General features: G+C 39.0%; 1 protein-coding gene across 1 annotated transcript; it reads left to right on the top strand.

The window, feature by feature from the left end:
• The first annotated feature begins 38 nt into the window (after positions 1 to 38).
• Positions 39 to 856, top strand: LOC141568489 (transcription factor SOX-17-like). The gene is given in 2 exon segments (XM_074318622.1): positions 39 to 257; positions 259 to 856. Coding segments are annotated over 2 exon segments (753 nt in total). The 3' UTR covers positions 793 to 856.
• Positions 857 to 19,803: the final 18,947 nt, after the last annotated feature.

The raw sequence follows: 19,803 nt of genomic DNA, 5'->3' as shown, positions 1-19,803 counted from the left end.
TATGTGGAGCACTGCTTTGCGGGCTTCCTGTGGGGCTTATGAGATGTCGATGCTCTGAGAATTGGAAAGCAACTCCATCCCCAGCTAGGCGGGCTCCGGCCAACAAACGGCCTTCCTGGAGGAGGTGGCGCTGCGCTGGTACCCTGCAGGAGTGGGGGACTGCTCCCCTCACCCCCGTCCACCCCACCCCCGTCCCCACTCGGTCCCAAGCCACAGGCGGCCGCTTAGCTACAGACGTCCTGGGCCTGCCCCTTCCGGGACCAGGGCTTCCCGGCCGGCCGGACACTGCTGCCCCTGCACGTGGGCGGCTATTGCTGCGACTGCCAGAGCCTGCGCGCGCCCCAGCTCGACTGCTACCCGCTGCCCACGCGGGACACGACCACCCTGAACGGCGTGGTGCCTGATCAGGCCTTCTTCACCCTGCCGCTGCCTGGGGACTCCGGCGGCCGGCCCCTGTACCCCTCCAACTACGTTGGGTCCCCAGGCACCCGGCTCGACCCGGCGCTCGCAGGCCCCTTAATGTGGGGCCTGCTGGCGCCCCCTAGAACTCTGCACTTCTGCAACCGCGCCGAGAGTTTGCCCACAACGCGCAGCGGTCGCGGCTTCCAGATACAGCCGCAGCAGCACCCTCCCGGCCCTGGGCAGCGGTCGCCCCTTCCCGGGACCCCGCGGACCCGAACCAGCTGTCACCTTTGGACAGCTCAGCTGGGTGCTTGTTTGAACCCCTCCACTCTGTTCTCTGAGTTCCGTAGCCAGTTTACCGTGTATTACTATGACTGTCACAATATATGAAACTCCTTCCTTTCTCAGCATGAACATTCCAGTAAGAACAACGGTTAACATTGTTAATATTTCAAAGAAGGCAATGCAAAAATGTGCTCTGCTCAAACATGTGTAAAGTCTATATTTTTTCATTTTAATATATGCACATTACTTTTACACTAAGGTTTGATTGTTTTTTATAAAGTGAAAATTAATGAACTCTGATAGAAAGCACATTTTTCTTCAAAAGTTATCTCATTCCACCTAATTTTAAATATTTAGTATTTATTGTGTATTTCTACATTTCAAATCACTGTTTCTAAAGTTCTTGGTTATTGACATCTTTGAAATTTAGAAATAAAGTTTGTTTTAAAAACTTTCTGTGCACATGATGACTTTACATTCTTCTGCGAAATTAAATGAGATGTTTCTTGTCAGGCTCCCACAGGAAACAGATGCTATACTTAAAATGGGTGAATGCAGAAAGGTCAAGAAACAAACAGACCCTGTATACAAGGGACTTTGTGGAGGGACTGGAGGCATCCTCATTTGGGCAGTAGCTCAGAGCATCCTCCATCAGCCATAATTGGGAGCGGGGAGAGGCAGTTACTGGAACCCAGCGTAATGGTAGGTTTAGGGGTCCTGCCAGCTGGGGCTGTGGCATTGGGAAGAGGAATGAAGCTACTGCCAACTGTAGCCCAGGAGAATGGAGCCAGAAAATAGATCCTGGACAAAAAATCTTGTTGCTCTCCTGACTTTCTGATAGTGCCTCTCATTGGCCAAACCTAACCCCAAAACTAGAGGACAGGGGGCTTGTGGATGCTGCCACAGGGAGGAGGGTGGAGAGGGCATCTACTGGCTTTCCCATAAACAGCTCCAGAGACTGGAGTTCAGTACAGCACTTCAGACTTAATTGTATAAAGCTGACTGCCATATTATGTGTATGAAATATAATAGATGGTAGGAAAGAATCTTAGCTGCTGCTTTTCTCAACCTCAGAAATTTTGCTTTGAATGAAGCCATTGTGGTGGAAAGTAGAGCGGGGACAGATAGAATCTGGATTCCAGGTGACAGTATCTGAACCTGTGAATCAAGGCTCCTGAGAGGTGAGCCATACTTCTGAACTCTTCAGTTATGTGAGTGAATGCAAGTCATTTACAGTTTACACCCCTCCAAATTGGTTTTCTTCTCACTCGAAATACAAGGATTCATAACAGATAAGCAGGGATAGAGCAGGCTATAGACATGATCGCTAATTCCTTTGGTTGTCAGATGTGGGGTATTGGGACGAGTAACATTTGCATTGCCTGAGAGACTGTTAGAAAGACTGAATCAGAGGCCACCTCAGCACATCTGCATCAGATTCTGGTCCAGAACAGAGCTTCTCAAACTTGAACGTGTGTAAGAACCATCTGAAGAATGTTGCTAAAATGCAAATTCTGATTGAGTAGGGCCAAGATTCTGTATTTCTAACAAATTCCCAGATGAGGCTGACAGACCACTCTTTGAGTTTCAGACCCTAGATCCCTTATCTACATTGACTTCTTAGGGACTGTTTTTGACCTAAAACATGCCAAAGTGAGGAACAAACACCATAGAGTCATTTCAGAAGTGCCGCTAGACTAGACAATTCTGGGTCATTTTTGCATGCTGGCTATGTCTGCCCTACTTTCTGCTCTTGCACAAGCTCCCCTCCCAGTTTGCAATTATTTTGCTTTTCTCCAAAGTCCTGTAAATGTTCAAGTGAGAACTACAGGTGTGATAGCACTAGGAAATTATAATGCTCGCTTAGAGGAGGAACCAGGGAAATGAACAATGAGTATCTGGTCTTCCAAAACAGAACTTGATGTATTTGAGCCGGTACAGACCCAGTGTTGGTACCAGGGACACCAGATTGCCTCCACCCCCAACCCCCACCCACTTAGCATTTCCACTGATTTCAGCCCAACTCAGTTATTGTTTAACATTTCATGAATCTATATCTTGTTTGGTTGTCTCTCTTACTAGATTACAGTCAAGCATTACCTGTAAAACAACATATTAGAATTAGATACTCTCTAAGTTTTTGAGTCTCACTACCTTCCACAAGCCAGTGAGTCTCAAAACAAACTACGCAACTATAGTTAGTCTTTTAAAAAAAACAAAAACTGAGGTCTGGTCTCCCTTTAAGAGATTCTGACTGAATTGGTTTGGTCTGCAGTCAGGGTGTTTCAAATTTTAAAATCTCTTGAGTTGATTCCAATTGCAGCCATTAAATAGATGAACATGTTGATATCAAAGTTACTTAGAACTGAGAAGTCAGTTATTTATGTATTTATTTCATTAAATGTTTATTGAGCATCTGTTATATACCAGGCACTATATTGTTTTCCAAGATGCACAAGGCACATTCTCTGTTCTCAAGGAGCTTGTGGTTTTATAAAAGGGAAAGGCATGTAGATAATCATTAATGTGTGGTCAGTGCAATAAAGTACAAAAAGTATTGTTCTGGCACAAAGCACAATGATGGATTCTGTGTGAAGGATCATGAGATAAAAATAATAATAGCTGACATTTTTTGAACACTTATTATGCATCAATATGTTTCTGGGAAAGTCTTGATACTTAGCTGAGGCCTTGAAAGAGAAGGAGAGAGCCCATGGGGAAGAGTGGGGAAGGGGAAAGTATTTCTGAGCCGAGTCTGGAGAAGACAGGGATGACACGGTGAGGAAATTAAGGGAGGTTACTTCTGTTTTCTTTGTAAAATCAGAGTGGAATCACGACCTGAGAGGATGGTAGGGGGTGGTGGAACAGATGGATGCCAGGACTTGAAAAAAGCAGCTCCAGGCAGAGAGCCCTTGGTGCACTGTTGAAGGCCCAGATGAACTTGGATTTCATAGTGGTGCATGGGATGGATTCCCCTGTGGATACTGAAACCCCCATGAAAGGAGGAGAGGAGGGGAGGAAGACTGCAATGTTCGCTGGGCATAGTTCATGAGACACACCACCCGTGGGAGTGGATTTAATTAAGTCATTCAGGAGATGAAGGAGGGGAAGTTAGAACAGAAGGCAAGGGCATGCCATTTAAATGCAAAATACAGCACTGGTGAAACTGGAAAATCTCAGAATGGAAAATATTGAAGAAGAAGTGGTAGAAATCCCTAGTGATGAAAGGAAGTTTTACCCATTCTTCTGCAAACCTGGAGATGGATTTTCTAAGTTTAGGGGTAAAAGCTCTAGAGTTTGGTAAAATCTCTAAATTTTGTTGCCCATAACAGCAGCTCAAGGCCAAGGAAGAGAAGGTCTCTTATCAACTGTAATCAATGGTACAGATAAGTGTTATTAAGCAATGCCCTGCGTCTGAGAACTTCCTGTTTGAATTAACTGTTCTTGGTCACTAGGAGCTAAGATTCAAAAATCATTATTAAAAAAGCTTTTCCCCCCACCAATCAGCTCATTCACCTGGCATTAGTTAAGGTTCTGCTCAGCCTGGAAGGGTGCCTGGCTTCTCACACTTGACCTTCCAGTCGGCTCTTCTCTCCTCCCCTCCCCCAGATCCTAGAGAGCTCTTTCTTTCCTAATGGTGAGCAATGTTGACCAGGCTCCTTCTCCAACAGACATAAGGATAACACCCTATGTCAGAAGGGGCACTATCTACCTGAGGTAGTGTAACTGGAACTCCATAAGTTGGCTGGCTTCCTCAGAATTTCCCAGGAGGGGAGGAGAGCTGCACATGGACATGGAAACGTGGGTGCTGGAGTCCTCCTAGAATCCTCCTTTTCCAGAGAAGTTTCTCTCCAAAACTACCCTGCAAGGTGCGCCCCTATGGAGAGAGACAGAGCTGCCCAAAGACCTTCAAAGACAGAAGCCACGTTCCACAAATCCATGGATGACTGAGCATCCTCAAATCCTCTACTGCCAGGTGCTACTGTGAAGGCAGGAGTCCGTTCTCAGCTCGTTACTAACTGCTGAGATGTCCATGTTTGCAATGGAAGGGAAGTCTTCTTCCCAAGTGGGGTCTACATCCTGTTCCACTAATGCCATTCAGGAGAATCCCAAAACGGGAAGACAGAGTTCTTGGCTTTTCCCCCAATGTCCCCAACTGTATCATTGTGTCAGTAGATCCTAAGATTACTTGGGGCAGAGGGACCCTTTATCCTGGTGAGGGTGTCTCTAGGTGTGGCTATATATAGTGAGTTCTGCACACCCTCTCTCATTACTCATTTAGTTTGGCCTGGGTTTAAAGCATGAACAATCTCTTCCAGGCACTCCCTTTTTTTCACTTCCCTCTGACCAGAGGGCCCCTCCTCTCATCTGACCTATGGGGGTCAACACCCTTTCTAGCAGATCCACCCCACTTCCTCCCTCAGGCTGAGCTCCAGGCCATTTTTTCAGCTTCAGGGATTACTGGAGAAATGTTTTCTCTGCCCCCCTCCATTATCACATCAAACATACTGGATTCAGGGTCTTGGGTTATTGGAGATTTGAAAGCAGAAAGCTCAGTGTGAACTGTGGGAAGAAACATTACCAGAGAACAGGGACTTGAATATTCCATCTATGAAAGTGGGCCAAAGGGGGCTACCAAAAGTGGGGAAGGTGACAGGAGCATCTCATGTCCTGGGCACAGTGGAGAGACCAGCCGGAGGGGTTTCAGAGAAGGTTTCCGAGTGGCTCAGAAGAGAGTTACTGCAAGTAGCACACTGTGCATGGGCTACACTTGTATTTAAACCTAGGTTGGCATTCCAGAGAGGCCTCTAGTTGGCTCTAAGATCTTGGGCCCTCACCCAACCACTCGGAAAGTCTGTTTCCTCATCTATAAAATGTGGGTAATAATAATTACCTGCAGAGTTATTCAAGGATTAGAAATATTTGTACAATGCCTAGCTGAGTGACGGTATTAGTAGGAAATCTGTGTTCCTCCAACCTGGTATTTCCATGGGTGAGTGTGTGTGGGGAGAGCCTCTGTCCAGCCTGTGCATGTAGCATAATCTGTTTACTGACCAGTCTGATATATTCACTGAAACTAGTTATGGGGCCTTCCTATTCCTATGGATGAGCACTCTGGGCTTTACATTATTTCCCAGTCCAGTGTGACGCTTTAAATCATGAAATTTCCATCAGAGAAGGTTGAACTCTGTTTACGTCTTCTGTTTTACCCAAAACTTTCTAGTAGCAATTTCTACTACTCTCATCCCATGGTTTCAAATATAATACATAGACATTGAATTAAATATATGCTTAATCTGGATTTCTTATCTGAGATCCACATTTATATATCAAACTGTCTATCTGATATCTCAACATGAATGCTTAATTTTCTCTACATCAAAAACTAATTCTTCTGGAGTCATAAGGATAGTTCACTCTTTTCTCACTTTTCCTTTTTTTGTTTTTAAATTTATTGGGGTGACAATTGTTAGTAAAATTACATAGATTTCAGGTGTACAATTCTGTATCACATCATCTATAAATCCCATTGTGTGTTCACCACCCAGAGTCAGTTCTCCTTCCATCACCATATATTTGATCCCCCTTACCCTCATCACACACCCCCCACACCCCTTACCCTCTGGTAACCACTAAACTATTGTCTGTGTCTATGAGTTTCTGTTTCTCATTTGTTTGTCTTGTTCTTTTGTTGTTTTTGGTTTATATACCACATATCAGTGAAATCATATGGTTCTCTGCTTTTTCTGTCTGATTTATTTCGCTTAGCATTATACACTCAAGATCCATCCATGTTGTCACAAATGTTCCTATATCATCTTTTCTTACCGCCGAATAGTATTCCATTGTGTATATATACCACAACTTCTTTATCCATTCATCTATCGAAGGACATTTTGGTTGTTTCCATGTCTTGGCCACTGTAAACAAAGCTGCAATGAACATTGTAGCACATGTGTCTTTATGGATAAATGTTTTCAGATTTTTTTGGGTAGATACCCGGGAGAGGGATTGCTGGGTCATATGGTAATAATTCTATTCAAAATTTTTTGAGGAACCTCCACACTGCCTTCCATAACAGCTGCACCAGTCTGCATTCCCACCAACAGTGTATGAGGTTTCCTTTTTCTCCACAGCCTCTCCAACACTTGTTACTATTTGTCTTGTTGATGATAGCCATTCTGACGGGGGTGAGGTGATATCTCATTGTGGTTTTTATTTGCATTTCTCTGATGATTAGTGATGTTGAGCATTTTTTCATATGTCTATTTGCCATTTGTATGTCCTCTTCGGAGAAATGTCTCTTCAGGTCCTCTGCCCATTTTTCAATTGGGTTGTTTTTTTTTTGAGTTTCATGAGTTCCTTGTTTATTTTGGATATTAGCCCCTTATCGGAGGCACTGTTTGCAAAAATCTTCTCCTATTCAGTTGGTTGCCGCTTTATTTTGTCAATGGTTTCTTTTGCTGTGCAGAAGCTTTTAAGTTTCATATAGTCCCATTCGTTTATTTTAGCTTTTACTTCCCTAGCCTTTGGAGTCAAATTCATAAAATGCTCTTTGAACCCAAGGTCCATAAGTTTAGTACCTATGTTTTCTTCTATGCAGTATATTGTTTCAGGTCTTATGCTTAAGTTTTTGATCCATTTTGAATTAATTTTGGTACATGGTGACAGACAGCAGTCCAGTTTCATTCTTTTGCACGTGGCTATCCAATTCTCCCAGCACAATTTATTAAAGAGACAGTCTTTTCTCTATTGTTTCTTTGTCAAAAATTGTCTGTCCGTATTTATGTGGTTTTATTTCTGAGTTCTTAATTCTATTCCATTGGTCTACGTGTCCGTTTTTCTGCCAGTACCATGCTGTTTTGATTATTGTAGCCCTGTAGTACAAGCTAAAGTCAGGGAGTGTGATATCTCCAGTAGTGTTCTTTTTTCTTAAGATTGATTTGGCTATTCGGGGTCTTTTGTGGTTCCAAACAAATCTGATGATTTTTTGTTCTATTTCTTTAAAAAAAAGCCATTGGGATTTTGATGGGGATTGCATTAAATCTGTATATTGCTTTGGGTAATATGGCCATTTTAACCATGTTGATTCTTCCAATCCATGATCACGGAATGTTTTTCCATTTCTTTATGTCTTCTTCAATTTCTTTAAAAAATGTGTTATAGTTTTTAGCATATACTTCCTTCACATCCTTGGTTAAGGTTAGTCCTAGGTATTTTATTCTTTTTGCTGCAATTGCAAAAGGAATTGTTTTTTGTATTTCTTTTTCTGAGATTTCATTGTTAGTATATAGGAAAGCAATGGACTTTTGTACGTTGATTTTGTAGCAAGCAACTTTACTGTATTCGTTGATTGTATCTAATAGTTTTTTGGAGGAGTCTTCAGGGTTTTCTATATAGCATCATGTCATCTGCAAAGAGTGATAATTTAACTTCTCCATTCCCGATTTGGATGCCTTTTATTTCTTTCTCTTGCCTGATTGCTCTGGCAAGGACTTCCAACGCTATGTTGAAAAGCAGAGGTGATAGGGGACAGCCCTGTCGTGTTCCTGAACGTAGAGGAAAGGGCTTCAGTTTTTCACCATTAAGTTTGAGATTAGCTGAGGGCTTGTCATATATGGCCTTTATTATGTTAAGGTATTTTCCTTCCATACCTATTTTATTAAGTGTTTTAATCATAAATGGATGTTGTATCTTGTCAAATGCTTTTTCTGCATCAATTGATATAATCATATGATTTTTGTCCTTTATTTTGTTTATGTGATGTATCACATTAATGGATTTGTGGATGTTGAACCATCCTTGTGCTCCGGGGATGAACCCCACTTGGTCGTGATAAATAATCTTTTTAATGCATTGTTGTATTCAATTTGCTAGAATTTTGTTTAGGATTTTTGCATCTGTATTCATCAGAGATATTGGTCTGTAGTTTTCTTTCTTTGTGTTGTCCTTACCAGGTTTTGGTATCAGGGTAATGTTGGCCTCATAAAATGAGTTAGGGAGTACTGTCTCTTCTTCAATTTTTTGGAAGAGTTTGAGCAGGATTGGCATTAGATCCTCTTTGAAAGTTTGGTAGAATTCACTAGTGAAGTCATCTGGTCCCAGACTTTTGCTTTTGGGAAGCTTTTGGATGACTGATTCAATTTAGTTACAGGTGATCGGTGTGTTTAGATTCTCCAGTTCTTCATGGTTCAGCCTAAGAAGGCTATATGTTTTTAAGAACTTGTCCATTTCTTCAAGGTTATTGAATTTGGTGGCATATAGTCCTTCACAGAATTCTTGGATCATCCTTTGTACTTCTGTGGCATCCGTGATAACTTCCCCTTTTTCATTTCTGATTTTGTTAATTAGTGTCTTCTCTCTTTTTATCTTAGTGAGTTTAGCCAAGGGTTTGTGAATTTTGCTAATCTTTTCAAAGAACCAGTTCTTTGTCACATCAATTTTTTCTATTGTCTTTTTGTTCTCTATTTCATTTATTTCTGCTCTGATTTTTATTATTTCCTTTCTTAAGCTGACCTTGTGTTTCACTTGTCCTTCTCTTTCTAGTTCTTTAAGGTGTAACATGAGGTTATTTATTTAGGATTTTTCTTGATTCTTGAGATTGGCTTGTAATGATATAAATTTCCCTCTTAAAACAGCTTTCGCTGCATCCCAAAAATTTTGGTAGGATGTATTTTCATTGTCGTTTGTTTCTATGTATCTTTTGATCTCTCCTTTAATTTCTTCTTTGACCCAGTCGTTCTTTAAAAGTATGTTGTTTAATCTCCATGTATTTGTGTTTTTCCTGCTTTCTTTTTGCAGTTGATATCCAATTTCAAAGCCTTGTGATCAGAGAATATGCTTGGTATGATTTCAATCTTCTTAAATTTGCTGAGGCTGATTTTATGTCCCAATATATGGTCTATCCTTGAGAATGTTCCATGTACACTAGAAAAAAATGTATAGTCTGATGTTTTAGGATGAAGTGCTCTATATATGTCAATTATGTCCATTTCATCTAATGTGTCATTTAGGGCTGCTATTTCATTATTTATTTTCTGTTTGGATGATCTATCCATAGCTGTCAATGATGTATTTAAGTCCCCTAGTATAATTGTGTTTTGGTCAATTTCTCCCTTTAGTTCTGTTAGTAGTTGCTTGGTATATTTCGGTGCTCCCTGATTGGGGCATAAATATTGATGACTGTTATGTCTTCTTGTTGTATAGTCCCTTTACCATTATGAAATGTCCATCTTTGTCTCTTGTTATCTTTTTTACCCTGAAGTCTGTTTCATCTGATATCATTATGGCTACACCTGATTTTCTCTGGGTACCATTTGCTTGGAGTGTCAATTTCCACCCTTTCACTTTGAGTCTATGCTTGTCCTTGTAGCTGAGATGTGTCTCTTGGAGACAGCATATGGTTAGGTTTAGTTTTTGATCCAGTCGGCTACTCTGTGCCTTTTTATGGTGAGTTCAGTCCATTTACATTTAGGGTGATTATTGATATGTGAGGATTTCCTGTCATTCTATCTATAGTTTTCTGGTAAGGCTGTGTCTCCATTGTTTCTTTGCCTTTTTGCTGTTGTCCATTATTTCTGTGTGGTGGTATTCTATGATGATTCCCTCTGTTTCTTCTTTTATTACAGTATATATTTCAGTTCTGGATTTTTTTGAGTGGTTACCCTTAAGTTTATGTAAAAGAAAGTTTGATATTTAGAGTATTCCATTTTCTTCAGCACGCTTACTTTCTCCATTCCCATATTCGGTTCAGGCCTTTACTATCCCCTTTTTATGTTTGGTTGCCACAAATTATCCCTGTTGATGGTGGTCGAATAGCCTCCTTTAGTATTTCTTGTAGTGCAGGTCGTATTAGAAAATTCCTCAGCTTCTGTATGTCTGGAAAGGTCTTTATTCCTCCTTCATATCTAAAGGATATCTTTGCTGGATATATTATTCTTGGCTCATAATTTCTCTCTTTCAATAGTTTGAATATTTGGTTCCACTCCTCCTGGCTTGTAGAGTTTCTGCTGAAAAATCTGATGATAATCTAATGGGCTTTCCTTTGTAGGTTACCGTCTTCTTTTCCCTGGCTGCCTTGAGGATTCTTTCTTTGTCGTTGATTTTAGACAGCTTCAATACAATGTGCCTTGGAGAAGGCCTGTTGGGATTGAGGTAATTAGGTGTTCTATTTGCTTCTTGGATTCGAGGATCCAGTTCTGTCCACAAGTTTGGGATGTTCTCATCGACAATTTGTTTGATTGTATTCTCTGTTCCCTTCTCTCTTTCTTCTCCTTCTGATAAGCCCATTATTCTTATATTGTGTTTTCTGATGGAGTCAGAAAGTTCTTGTAGAGTTCTTTCATTTCTTTTAAGTCTCAAGTCTCTTTCTTCTTCCATCTGTGTAATTTCCAGGTTTCTATCTTCGATGTCACTGATTCTTTCCTCCATCTGGTCAACTCTACTACCTAAGCTGGTTATTTCATTCTTAATTTCTTCTATTGAGTTCTTAATCTCCAGAAATTCTATTTGGTTCTTTTTTAAAATTTCAATCTCTTTGGTAAAATGCTCATGTTGTTCTTTGATTGTGTTTCTGAGTTCATTAAACTGCCTTTCTGTGTTTTCTTGCATCTTGTTGAGTTTTTTCAGAACTGCAATCTTGAATTCTCTGTCATTTAAGTCACATATTTCCATATCTTTAAGTTCCTTTTCTGGAGACTTTTCACTTTCTTTCTGAGCTGTCTTGTTGCTTTGGTTATTCATGACAATTACTGATTTATTATTTTTTTTCCTAGACATCCACAGGTGTGGCTTCTGCAACAGGTTGATAGGAAGAGGTCTTTCTTTGTTTTCCAGTAATTGTTGGTAGAATGTTTTATTTTCTCTCTGATTGCAGCCTTTTTTTTTCTCTCTCACACGGTAGTGCTATGTTTTCTCTGCACTATTCCAGCTTCTCACACAATGGGAGGATTCCCTGGGAGACAGGCTTCTCCTCTGTTAATAGTTCGCCTGCGTCACAGGGCGCAGTGTCTGTGTGGGTATGCGGAGAGCTTTTGAAGTTCCAAAGCTCGTCCTGCACCAGATTCAGGGCCTGTATGTTTCAGCAGTTCTGTTTACTCCTTCAGGGATCCGCCCAGATAGGTGGGGCCAAGGACGGGATGAGTTGTGAGAGGTGGCCCAGAGCAATGTGGTGACCACCACCTCAGCCGGTCCTGCTTCCACAGCTCCCTCCCCTTTGCCAGAACTAATTGGGCTGCAAATCTGTGTCTGCAGTCCAGTTCTCAGAACAGCAAATATTCTGTTCTTTTAATCTGACACTGCTACTGTTCCGCTTCTAGCACCGGGCAGGTGGGGGCCGGGCGAGCTCTGGGAGGGTTGGGAGGAGGCGGCTAGTCTCAGTGTCTAAGTCTTCTGTTCTCTGCTGGGCAGTGAGGGCTTAAACCACTGTTTAAGCCCTCTTCCCTCAGTCTTTTCTCCGAGGTCTCTGCCGTGAGCGTTGGGTTCAGCTGTGTTATATGCTGCCACCTCAGCCCTGTGGGCCATAAGCGGAGTCCTAGCAGTCCGAGTTCTTCCCTCTCCCGCAGCTGCGGTAGTTCCGGGATGCAGCGAGCTCAGAGCACTGAGCTAGGTCTGAGGCCTGAGCCCACGCAGCTCTGTCTCCGCACTTCTCCCTTCCCTCTTACCCGGCTCGTGCGGTTCGCCCACCTTTAGGTGAATTCAGTAGTTGGCCTCTTCATCTTGCCTGTCTGCTGTGCAAGGAGTCCTTTGTGGAGTTATTGTTGTTTGATTAGTTGTAAATTCCAGGAGAGCTTTACAGAGGCTCACGTCACGCCGCCATTTTGATAACCTCACTTTTACTTTTTAATGCAGCACTTTTAATATGTAAATTTCTTTGTTACTGGATGTATTTTAAGTTTCTATTTTTTCCATTTAATCCGTTTTTCTATTTTAGTACCATTATCATGTGGTTCTAATTAGTCTTCCTTTACAGTAGCTCTTGATATGTAGTGAGCGATTTCCCTTATCTTGTTCTTTTTCAAAATTAGTTTGGCTATTTTTGTCCCTTTCATATTCCAAATGAATGTCATATTTGTTTGTCAAATTCCAAGCAAGGCTTATTGAAGTTAAATTGTTTTAAATTATATTGAGATATACATTTACATACCACTAACGCATCCACTTTAAGTTTACAGTTTGGTGAGTTTTGACAAGCATGTATATCCACATTGCATCACCCATCAGTGTTTTAATTACTTCAAAAGATTCCCTGAGCCCCTTCCTAGTTAATCTCCTCCTCAACTTTGGGACCAGACAACCATCGATCTGCTTTTTGTCATGTAGATTATGTTTTTTTCTAGAGTTTTATACATGCAGAATCATGCTAAATTTAGTTTTTTACTTCTGGCTTCTTTGTTCAACATAATGGTTTTAAGATTTATCCATGTTGTTTCATATGTCAGTTGTTTTTTTCATTTTATTGCTGAGTAGTTTGTATTCCGTTGTATAGGTATACCACAATTTGTTTATCCATTTTTCAGTTGATAGACATTGGGGCTATTTGAACATTTGACTGTCATGAAGAGACCTGTTATAAACATTCATAATCATTATGTGGACATAGGCTTTTGTCTCTTGTGGATAAATACTAATAGTGGAATTTTATGGATTGTATGGTAAGTATATATGTTTAACATTTTGAGACACTGCCAAATTATCCTCTAGCACATTTGCACCATTGTACATTCCTGCCACAAATGAAAAATAGCTTCAGCTGATTCAAATCCTCATGAACGATTGCTATGGTGTTTCTTAATTTTAGCTTTTCTAATGAGTGTATAGTGGTATCTTATTGTAATATAATTTGTATATCTCTGATGAGCTTTTTTCATGTGTTTATTTGCCATCCATATATCATCTTTTTAAAATGTGTCTGTTCACATCTCTTATATCCTTTTTAACTGGGTTGTTTGTTTTCTTCTTATTGCACATATTTTCTCCTAGTCTGTGGCTTGCCTTTTTATTTCTTAATGGTGTCTTTTGAAGAACATACATTTTTAATTTTGATGATGTCCAGTTTATCAAGTTTTTATAGTTTGGATGTTTATGTTCTATCTAAGAAATCTTTGCCTAACCAAAGTTCACAAATATTTTTTTCCTCTTTTTCTTCTAGAAATTTCATAATTTTGGGTTTTACATTTAGGTCTATGATATATTTTGAGTTAATATTTGTATATGGATTGAGGTTCAGTTTTACATATGGATGTTCAATTGTCCCAGCACTATTGTTGAAAGGCCTATCTTCTTTTCATTTAATTATATTAACACCTTTGTCAAAAAATCAATTGACTATATGTGTGTAGGTCTATTTCCGGATTTTCTGTTGTATTCAAATGATTTATAATGAACCAATGCAGCACTATCTTAAATATTGTAGAATTATAGGAAGTGTTGAAATTAGTATGAGTCCTTCATCTTTGTATTGGCTAATGTAGATTTTTTGCTTTTTCCATATAAATTGTACATCAGTTGGTCAATTTCATTGAGATTATGTTAAACTGATAAATCAATTTGGGGAGAATTGACATTCTATCAATATTGAGCTTTCCAATCCATGAACATATCTCTCTATTTGTTTAAGTCTTGTCTGATTTCTCTCATTAGTATTTTTTATTTTTCAGAACTTAAATGTTTCATATATTTTGTTAGACTTATCCTTAAATATTTCATGTTTTCTGATGCTGTTATAAATATAACTATATTTTAAATTTCAATTTATAATTGTTGCTAGTTTATAGAAATGTAATTGCTTTTAAAATATTAGTCTTATAGCATGTGGCTTAGTGATCTTACTTATAGTTCTAGTAGGTATTTTTTACTGTAGATTATTTGAGATTTTGTTCATAAACAATTATGTCCTCTGTGAACAAAGATGGTTTTATTTCTTCTTTTTAACTTCACATGCATTTCATTTTTTTTCTTGCCTCACTGCATTGGCTAAGACTATATATATAGTGTTGAAAAGGAGAAACATCCAAGAATCTTTCTTCTTTCTCTTGTGACATGACTCATTGACAAGTCATTTCCCAAGAAGGTAAATAGACATATTGTATTTCTAGGATCTGCCTCCATTACATCCCATCTGTAGAGGCAATCAAACATCTTAGTTTGAGAAGCGGGTAGAATGAATTCTGGTAGTTTGGGAGTTGAAAATGAGAGTGACTCAACAGTTGTGATGGTTCTTCACTTTGAAATGGACCTCCAGTGGTTATGTGCCCCTACTGGATAGATCCTAAACATGTTTTTGGGGCAGCTGTGCTCAGAGGAGAATGGTCAGTCCTCTTATAACTAAGAGGACCGGATGCTTAGGCTACAACATGATCAGTATAGTAAGAAACTCTTTGAATTAGATGTGCTTTGAGAAAATGGAAGCATAAAGGGGTAGCATTTGCCTTCAAAATCCTTACCAGCCTGTGTTAGGAAATAGGACAAGTCAGCTTTGTTTCAGACAGAGAGAGGACAGCATTTGGTGGCTGTCATGGATGGCAGAGATATGATAACCCCAGTGGTGGTTTGAAAAACCCAATGTCTTATCTATTTGGTAAAGATTGTCCAAGGGATCTTTTCTGGGACAACCAGAAAAAGCCTGAAGTTCTTGGATAATCCAGAAGAGGGTGAGATAGAGCTCCTGGGACAGGGAAGTTGTACTTTCTGCCACTTTCACACATTGGGAGTCAAATTAGCTTGAATTTAATTGGGGAAATAACAGAAATAAAATGTTCTTGAATTCCAAGTATTAATGGTTTGTTTATATTTATTACAATGAATTGAGGTCAGGTTATAGAAGCTTTTAAAATCAGACTGAAGTGTTCAAACTTTGTTTATATAGGCAAAGCAGAATCATTAAATGTTTTTGAAAAAGAAAACAATAGACATGTAAAATACCCCATGAGCAACTGTACACTAGTTGTATAGTATCCTTACAGGTGAAAAAGCTTATAGTGTGTGCAGAAGAATGGAGGTTAAGACTGATAAGGCCTATGCTGGAATGACAAGTTAATTAGCCTGTTTGGAATGGAGTAGAAAGTAAGATATAAAGCACTGAGAAAGAAAAAGCATGAGTGACATTTCTTAAAAAGAACTTTCCCACAATTAGTTAAAAACAATTCAAAGATTTGAACACATTTCCATGCTTTTTCTTATCAGATTAAAATGCATTTCAGTGGATATTTCTTAGAGCTCTCAAGGGAATAGACTTATTGTTCATGCAGAGGGTGGCAGCCCCATTTACCAGGGAGAAACTATTTAAGAACTCACAGTCTTGGGCTTTTTCCAAGACATTGTAAAATTATTTTACAGTGTCTGATTTATACTAAAGCTTCTTGTTATTACAGTTTAGAAACAAAATTTACCCTGTGCACATCCTGTTTAAAACAGAATTTTCTCCTCTGTTAAGCATAGATAAAGAATGTAAAAGTATGTATTTCATAGCATTAGTTCACTTTGATATTAGATGAAAATAAGACCTGGTGCTTTTAATGATAAGGTTCATGGCAGAAGGGGGCACAAATCAAATACACATTTGAAAGTGTAATTTGGTTATGTCTTGAGTAACTTAATGAGGGTGACAGTCAGTTTTCAAGAATATGGTGAGCATAAAACTAGCTACATCTAAGCCAGTAAGAAAATTGAAGATACCGTCTCATCATAATTCCCCCCTCAGCACCATATAATTGTAAGGAAACACTCAGCTCTCCTGGGGAGGAAATAAAGGACCGGACTCTATATCCAGTATTCAGATTTTTCTGGGAACTGCCATGGTACTGGTTTCTATCTTGCTTGAATCTGTGTGCTGACAGGAAAGAACCTCAGCTTGAGAGAACTAAAACCAAAGATGGAGATTTGGACTATCATGTAAACACTCACACAACCCCTCCCACAAGCTCAGTGCTGAGTGAACAGGAAAAAAACTCCAAATCCTACCATCACCATGGGGAGGGAAAGAATTAGATCATGTGTCTAATGTTCCAAATTTTATTGGGGCTGACTGAGGGAATGGCTTCTGTCTTGCCTGTCTTGGAGCACTCATGGGACCCAGTATACTTTAGAGGGTCACCAGGAACAAAGGCAAAGATTTAGACTAATATGTAATCACCTGCCAGAGCCCCTGCCCTGGCTCAGTACAACAGAGCAAGACTCCCAGCTTGCCTCTGGGGAAGAAAAGAGATGACTAAAACTAACACCCAATGTTCAGACTTTTCAGGTGGCTACCTGAGACTGGTTTTATTCTTGATAGTCTCAGAAGGCAGATGGGACCAGGCATGCTATAGTTGCCACGGGGCTACTGAAAACAAAGAAAAGTTGGAGGATTCCACTGCTTCAGAAAACCTGTTAGAATTGCAGACAGACACAAGAGGGAGCAAGAGATTATGCACTCCTTGAAAAAAAAAAAAAAAAAAAGGAAACTAGACAGTCCCTGTAATTGGAAATTTACAAATACAAGCCCAGAGAAGACACATACAGACACATACACAGACGAGGCTTGAGAGGCCTCTAGAATCTCTGGTCAGGCTGATTGGGGAGGGTCTTCTCCTATATGAAGTCTGTCTGTGAAGACTGGGAAAGGTGACTTTTTTCTAAGGAGCAGATACCAACACAAAGAGTCAAGGAATATTCTCCAAATAAAGAACAAGATAAAGTCCAGAAACTGATCTAATAAAATGGAGTTGTATAAATTACCTGACAGATAATTGAAAATAACTGTCACAAAGAATTCAGAAGAAAAGTGCTTGAACAAAATCAGAATCTCAACAAAGATATAGAAAAATATAAAAAAGAACCAAATAGAAATCTTGGAGATGAAAAATACAATAATTGACCTGACAATTTCACTAGAAGGGCTCAACAACAGAGTAGATCAAGCAGGAAAAAAAATCAGTGAATTTGAAAACAATACATTTGAAATGATCCAGTCGCAGGAGCAACAAGAAAAAAGAGTAAGGGACTATGGGACTACACCAAGCAGAGCAATGTACTCATTACAGGAGTTCCAGAAAAATGAGAGAGAGAGAGAGCGAGAGAGTGAGAGAGAGAGAAAGAGAGAGAACATCAGAAAGTTTGTTCAGAGAAATAATGGCCAGATCTTCCTAAATCTGGGGAAGGAAATGGGCATCCAGATCCACTAATCTCAATGGATCTCCAAAAAGATAAGCCTAAGTAAATTCACAGTAAGACATGTTACAATCAAATTGTGAAAGATCAGGCAAAAGAGGATTTTAAAGCAGCAAGAGAAAAGTTTGTTATGATACATACAGGGGACCCTCCCCCACCCTAAGACTATTAGAAGATTTCTCAGCAGGAACCTTGCAGGCCAGAAGGAAGTGGAGTGGTGTTTTCAAAGTGCTTAAAGGAATGGTCAACCAAGAAAATAATAACTAGCAAAACTGTCCTTCAAGTGTGAATGAAAGATAAAGACTTTCTCAAACAAACAAAAGCTGAGGAAGTTTATGACCACTAGACCCATCTTACAATAAATATTAAAGGGAGTTCTTCAAGTTGAAATAAAATAATGCTAAACTGCAACATGAAAACATATGAAAGCATAAAATTCACTGGTAAAGGTAAAGATACAAACAAATACAGAGCACCATAGTATGGTAATGGTGTTGTGCAAATCACTTTTAATTCCAGTATAAAAGATGAAAGAAGTATTAAAAATAACTGTAACTATAAAAATATGTTAATGAATACAGTGGTACTTAAGTTTTTGAAAATAATCTGCTCCAGAAGACCATTCGAGTTCTGAAAAAGTCGAAAACAGCTGACAGCTAGGCCTCAAGATCTTGCACTCAGCGGAAGCTGCATGACATGTTTGACTTCCGAGGCATGTTCGAAAACCGAAGCAATTCTGGGTTTACAGCATTCGTAAACCAAAATGTTCGTCAATGGAGACATTTGAAAACCGAGGTACTACTGTATACAATATAAAAAATATAACATAAAATGTGTGGGAAGTAAAATTTTAGAATTGTATGCAATTGCAGTTGTTATCAGTTTAAAATAGGCTGTTATAATTATATGGTAATTTTATGTAAGCCACATTGTAACTATAAAGAAAACACCCACAGAAGATACACAAAATAAAAAGAAAGTAATCAAAGTATATCACAGAAAAGTTAAAACAAAGGAAGGCAGTAAGCAAGAAAGAAAGGGACCAAAGAGCTACAAGACAGATATAATATAGTTAACAAATTGGCAATAATAAATCCTTCTCTATTAATAATTACTTTAAATGTAGATGAATTAAACTCTCTAGTCAAAAGACATAGAGTAACTGAATAGATTAAAAAACAAAAACAAGGTACAACACTATGATGTCTATAAAAGACTCACTTTAGATTTAATGACACATATATGGTAGTCTGAAAGTAAAAGGATGGAAAAAGATATTCCATGCAAATGTATCCAAAAAAGAAAAGGAATGGTTATCAAAATGACGTTAAGTTAAAAACTGTCACAAGAGACAAAAGAAAACATCATATACCAATAAAAGGGTCAATTCACCAAGAAGATATAATAATTATATGTCCACCAAACGTCAGAGCCCCTAAATATATAAAACAAATGTTGACAGAACTAAATAGAAATATTCAGCAATTTAATAATAGTAGGAGTCTTTAATACCCCACTTTCAATTATAGAATATCCAAGCAGAAAAACAGTACATACCACTATATGTACTACAGTGAAAAACACTATATACCAAATTACCCTAACAGACATACACAGAACAATCCACCCAACAGCACTGAATACAGATACTTCTGAAAAACACACAAAACATTCTCAAGGATAGATCTCATGGCAGGTCACAAAACAAGCTTCAATAAATTTAAGAATATTGAGATTATACTAATATCTTTTCTGACTACAATGGAATAAAACTAAAAATAATAGCAGGAAAAAAAACTGAAAAATTCACAAATAATAGAAATCAAACAGCAGACTCTTGAACAACTGATACATCGAAAAATAATTTGATAGGGAAATTAGAAGATATCTTGAGACAAATGAAATTGAAAACACAATATGTAAAAAGTTATGGGATATAGCAAAAGTGGCATTAAGAGTGTTTATAGT

The sequence above is a fragment of the Rhinolophus sinicus genome, linkage group LG14 (assembly GCF_036562045.2).
Source record: "Rhinolophus sinicus isolate RSC01 linkage group LG14, ASM3656204v1, whole genome shotgun sequence".
Taxonomy (NCBI): Eukaryota; Metazoa; Chordata; class Mammalia; order Chiroptera; family Rhinolophidae; genus Rhinolophus; species Rhinolophus sinicus.
Note: the sequence above shows the minus strand (reverse complement) of the source record. Positions and strands in the feature narration are given on the sequence as shown.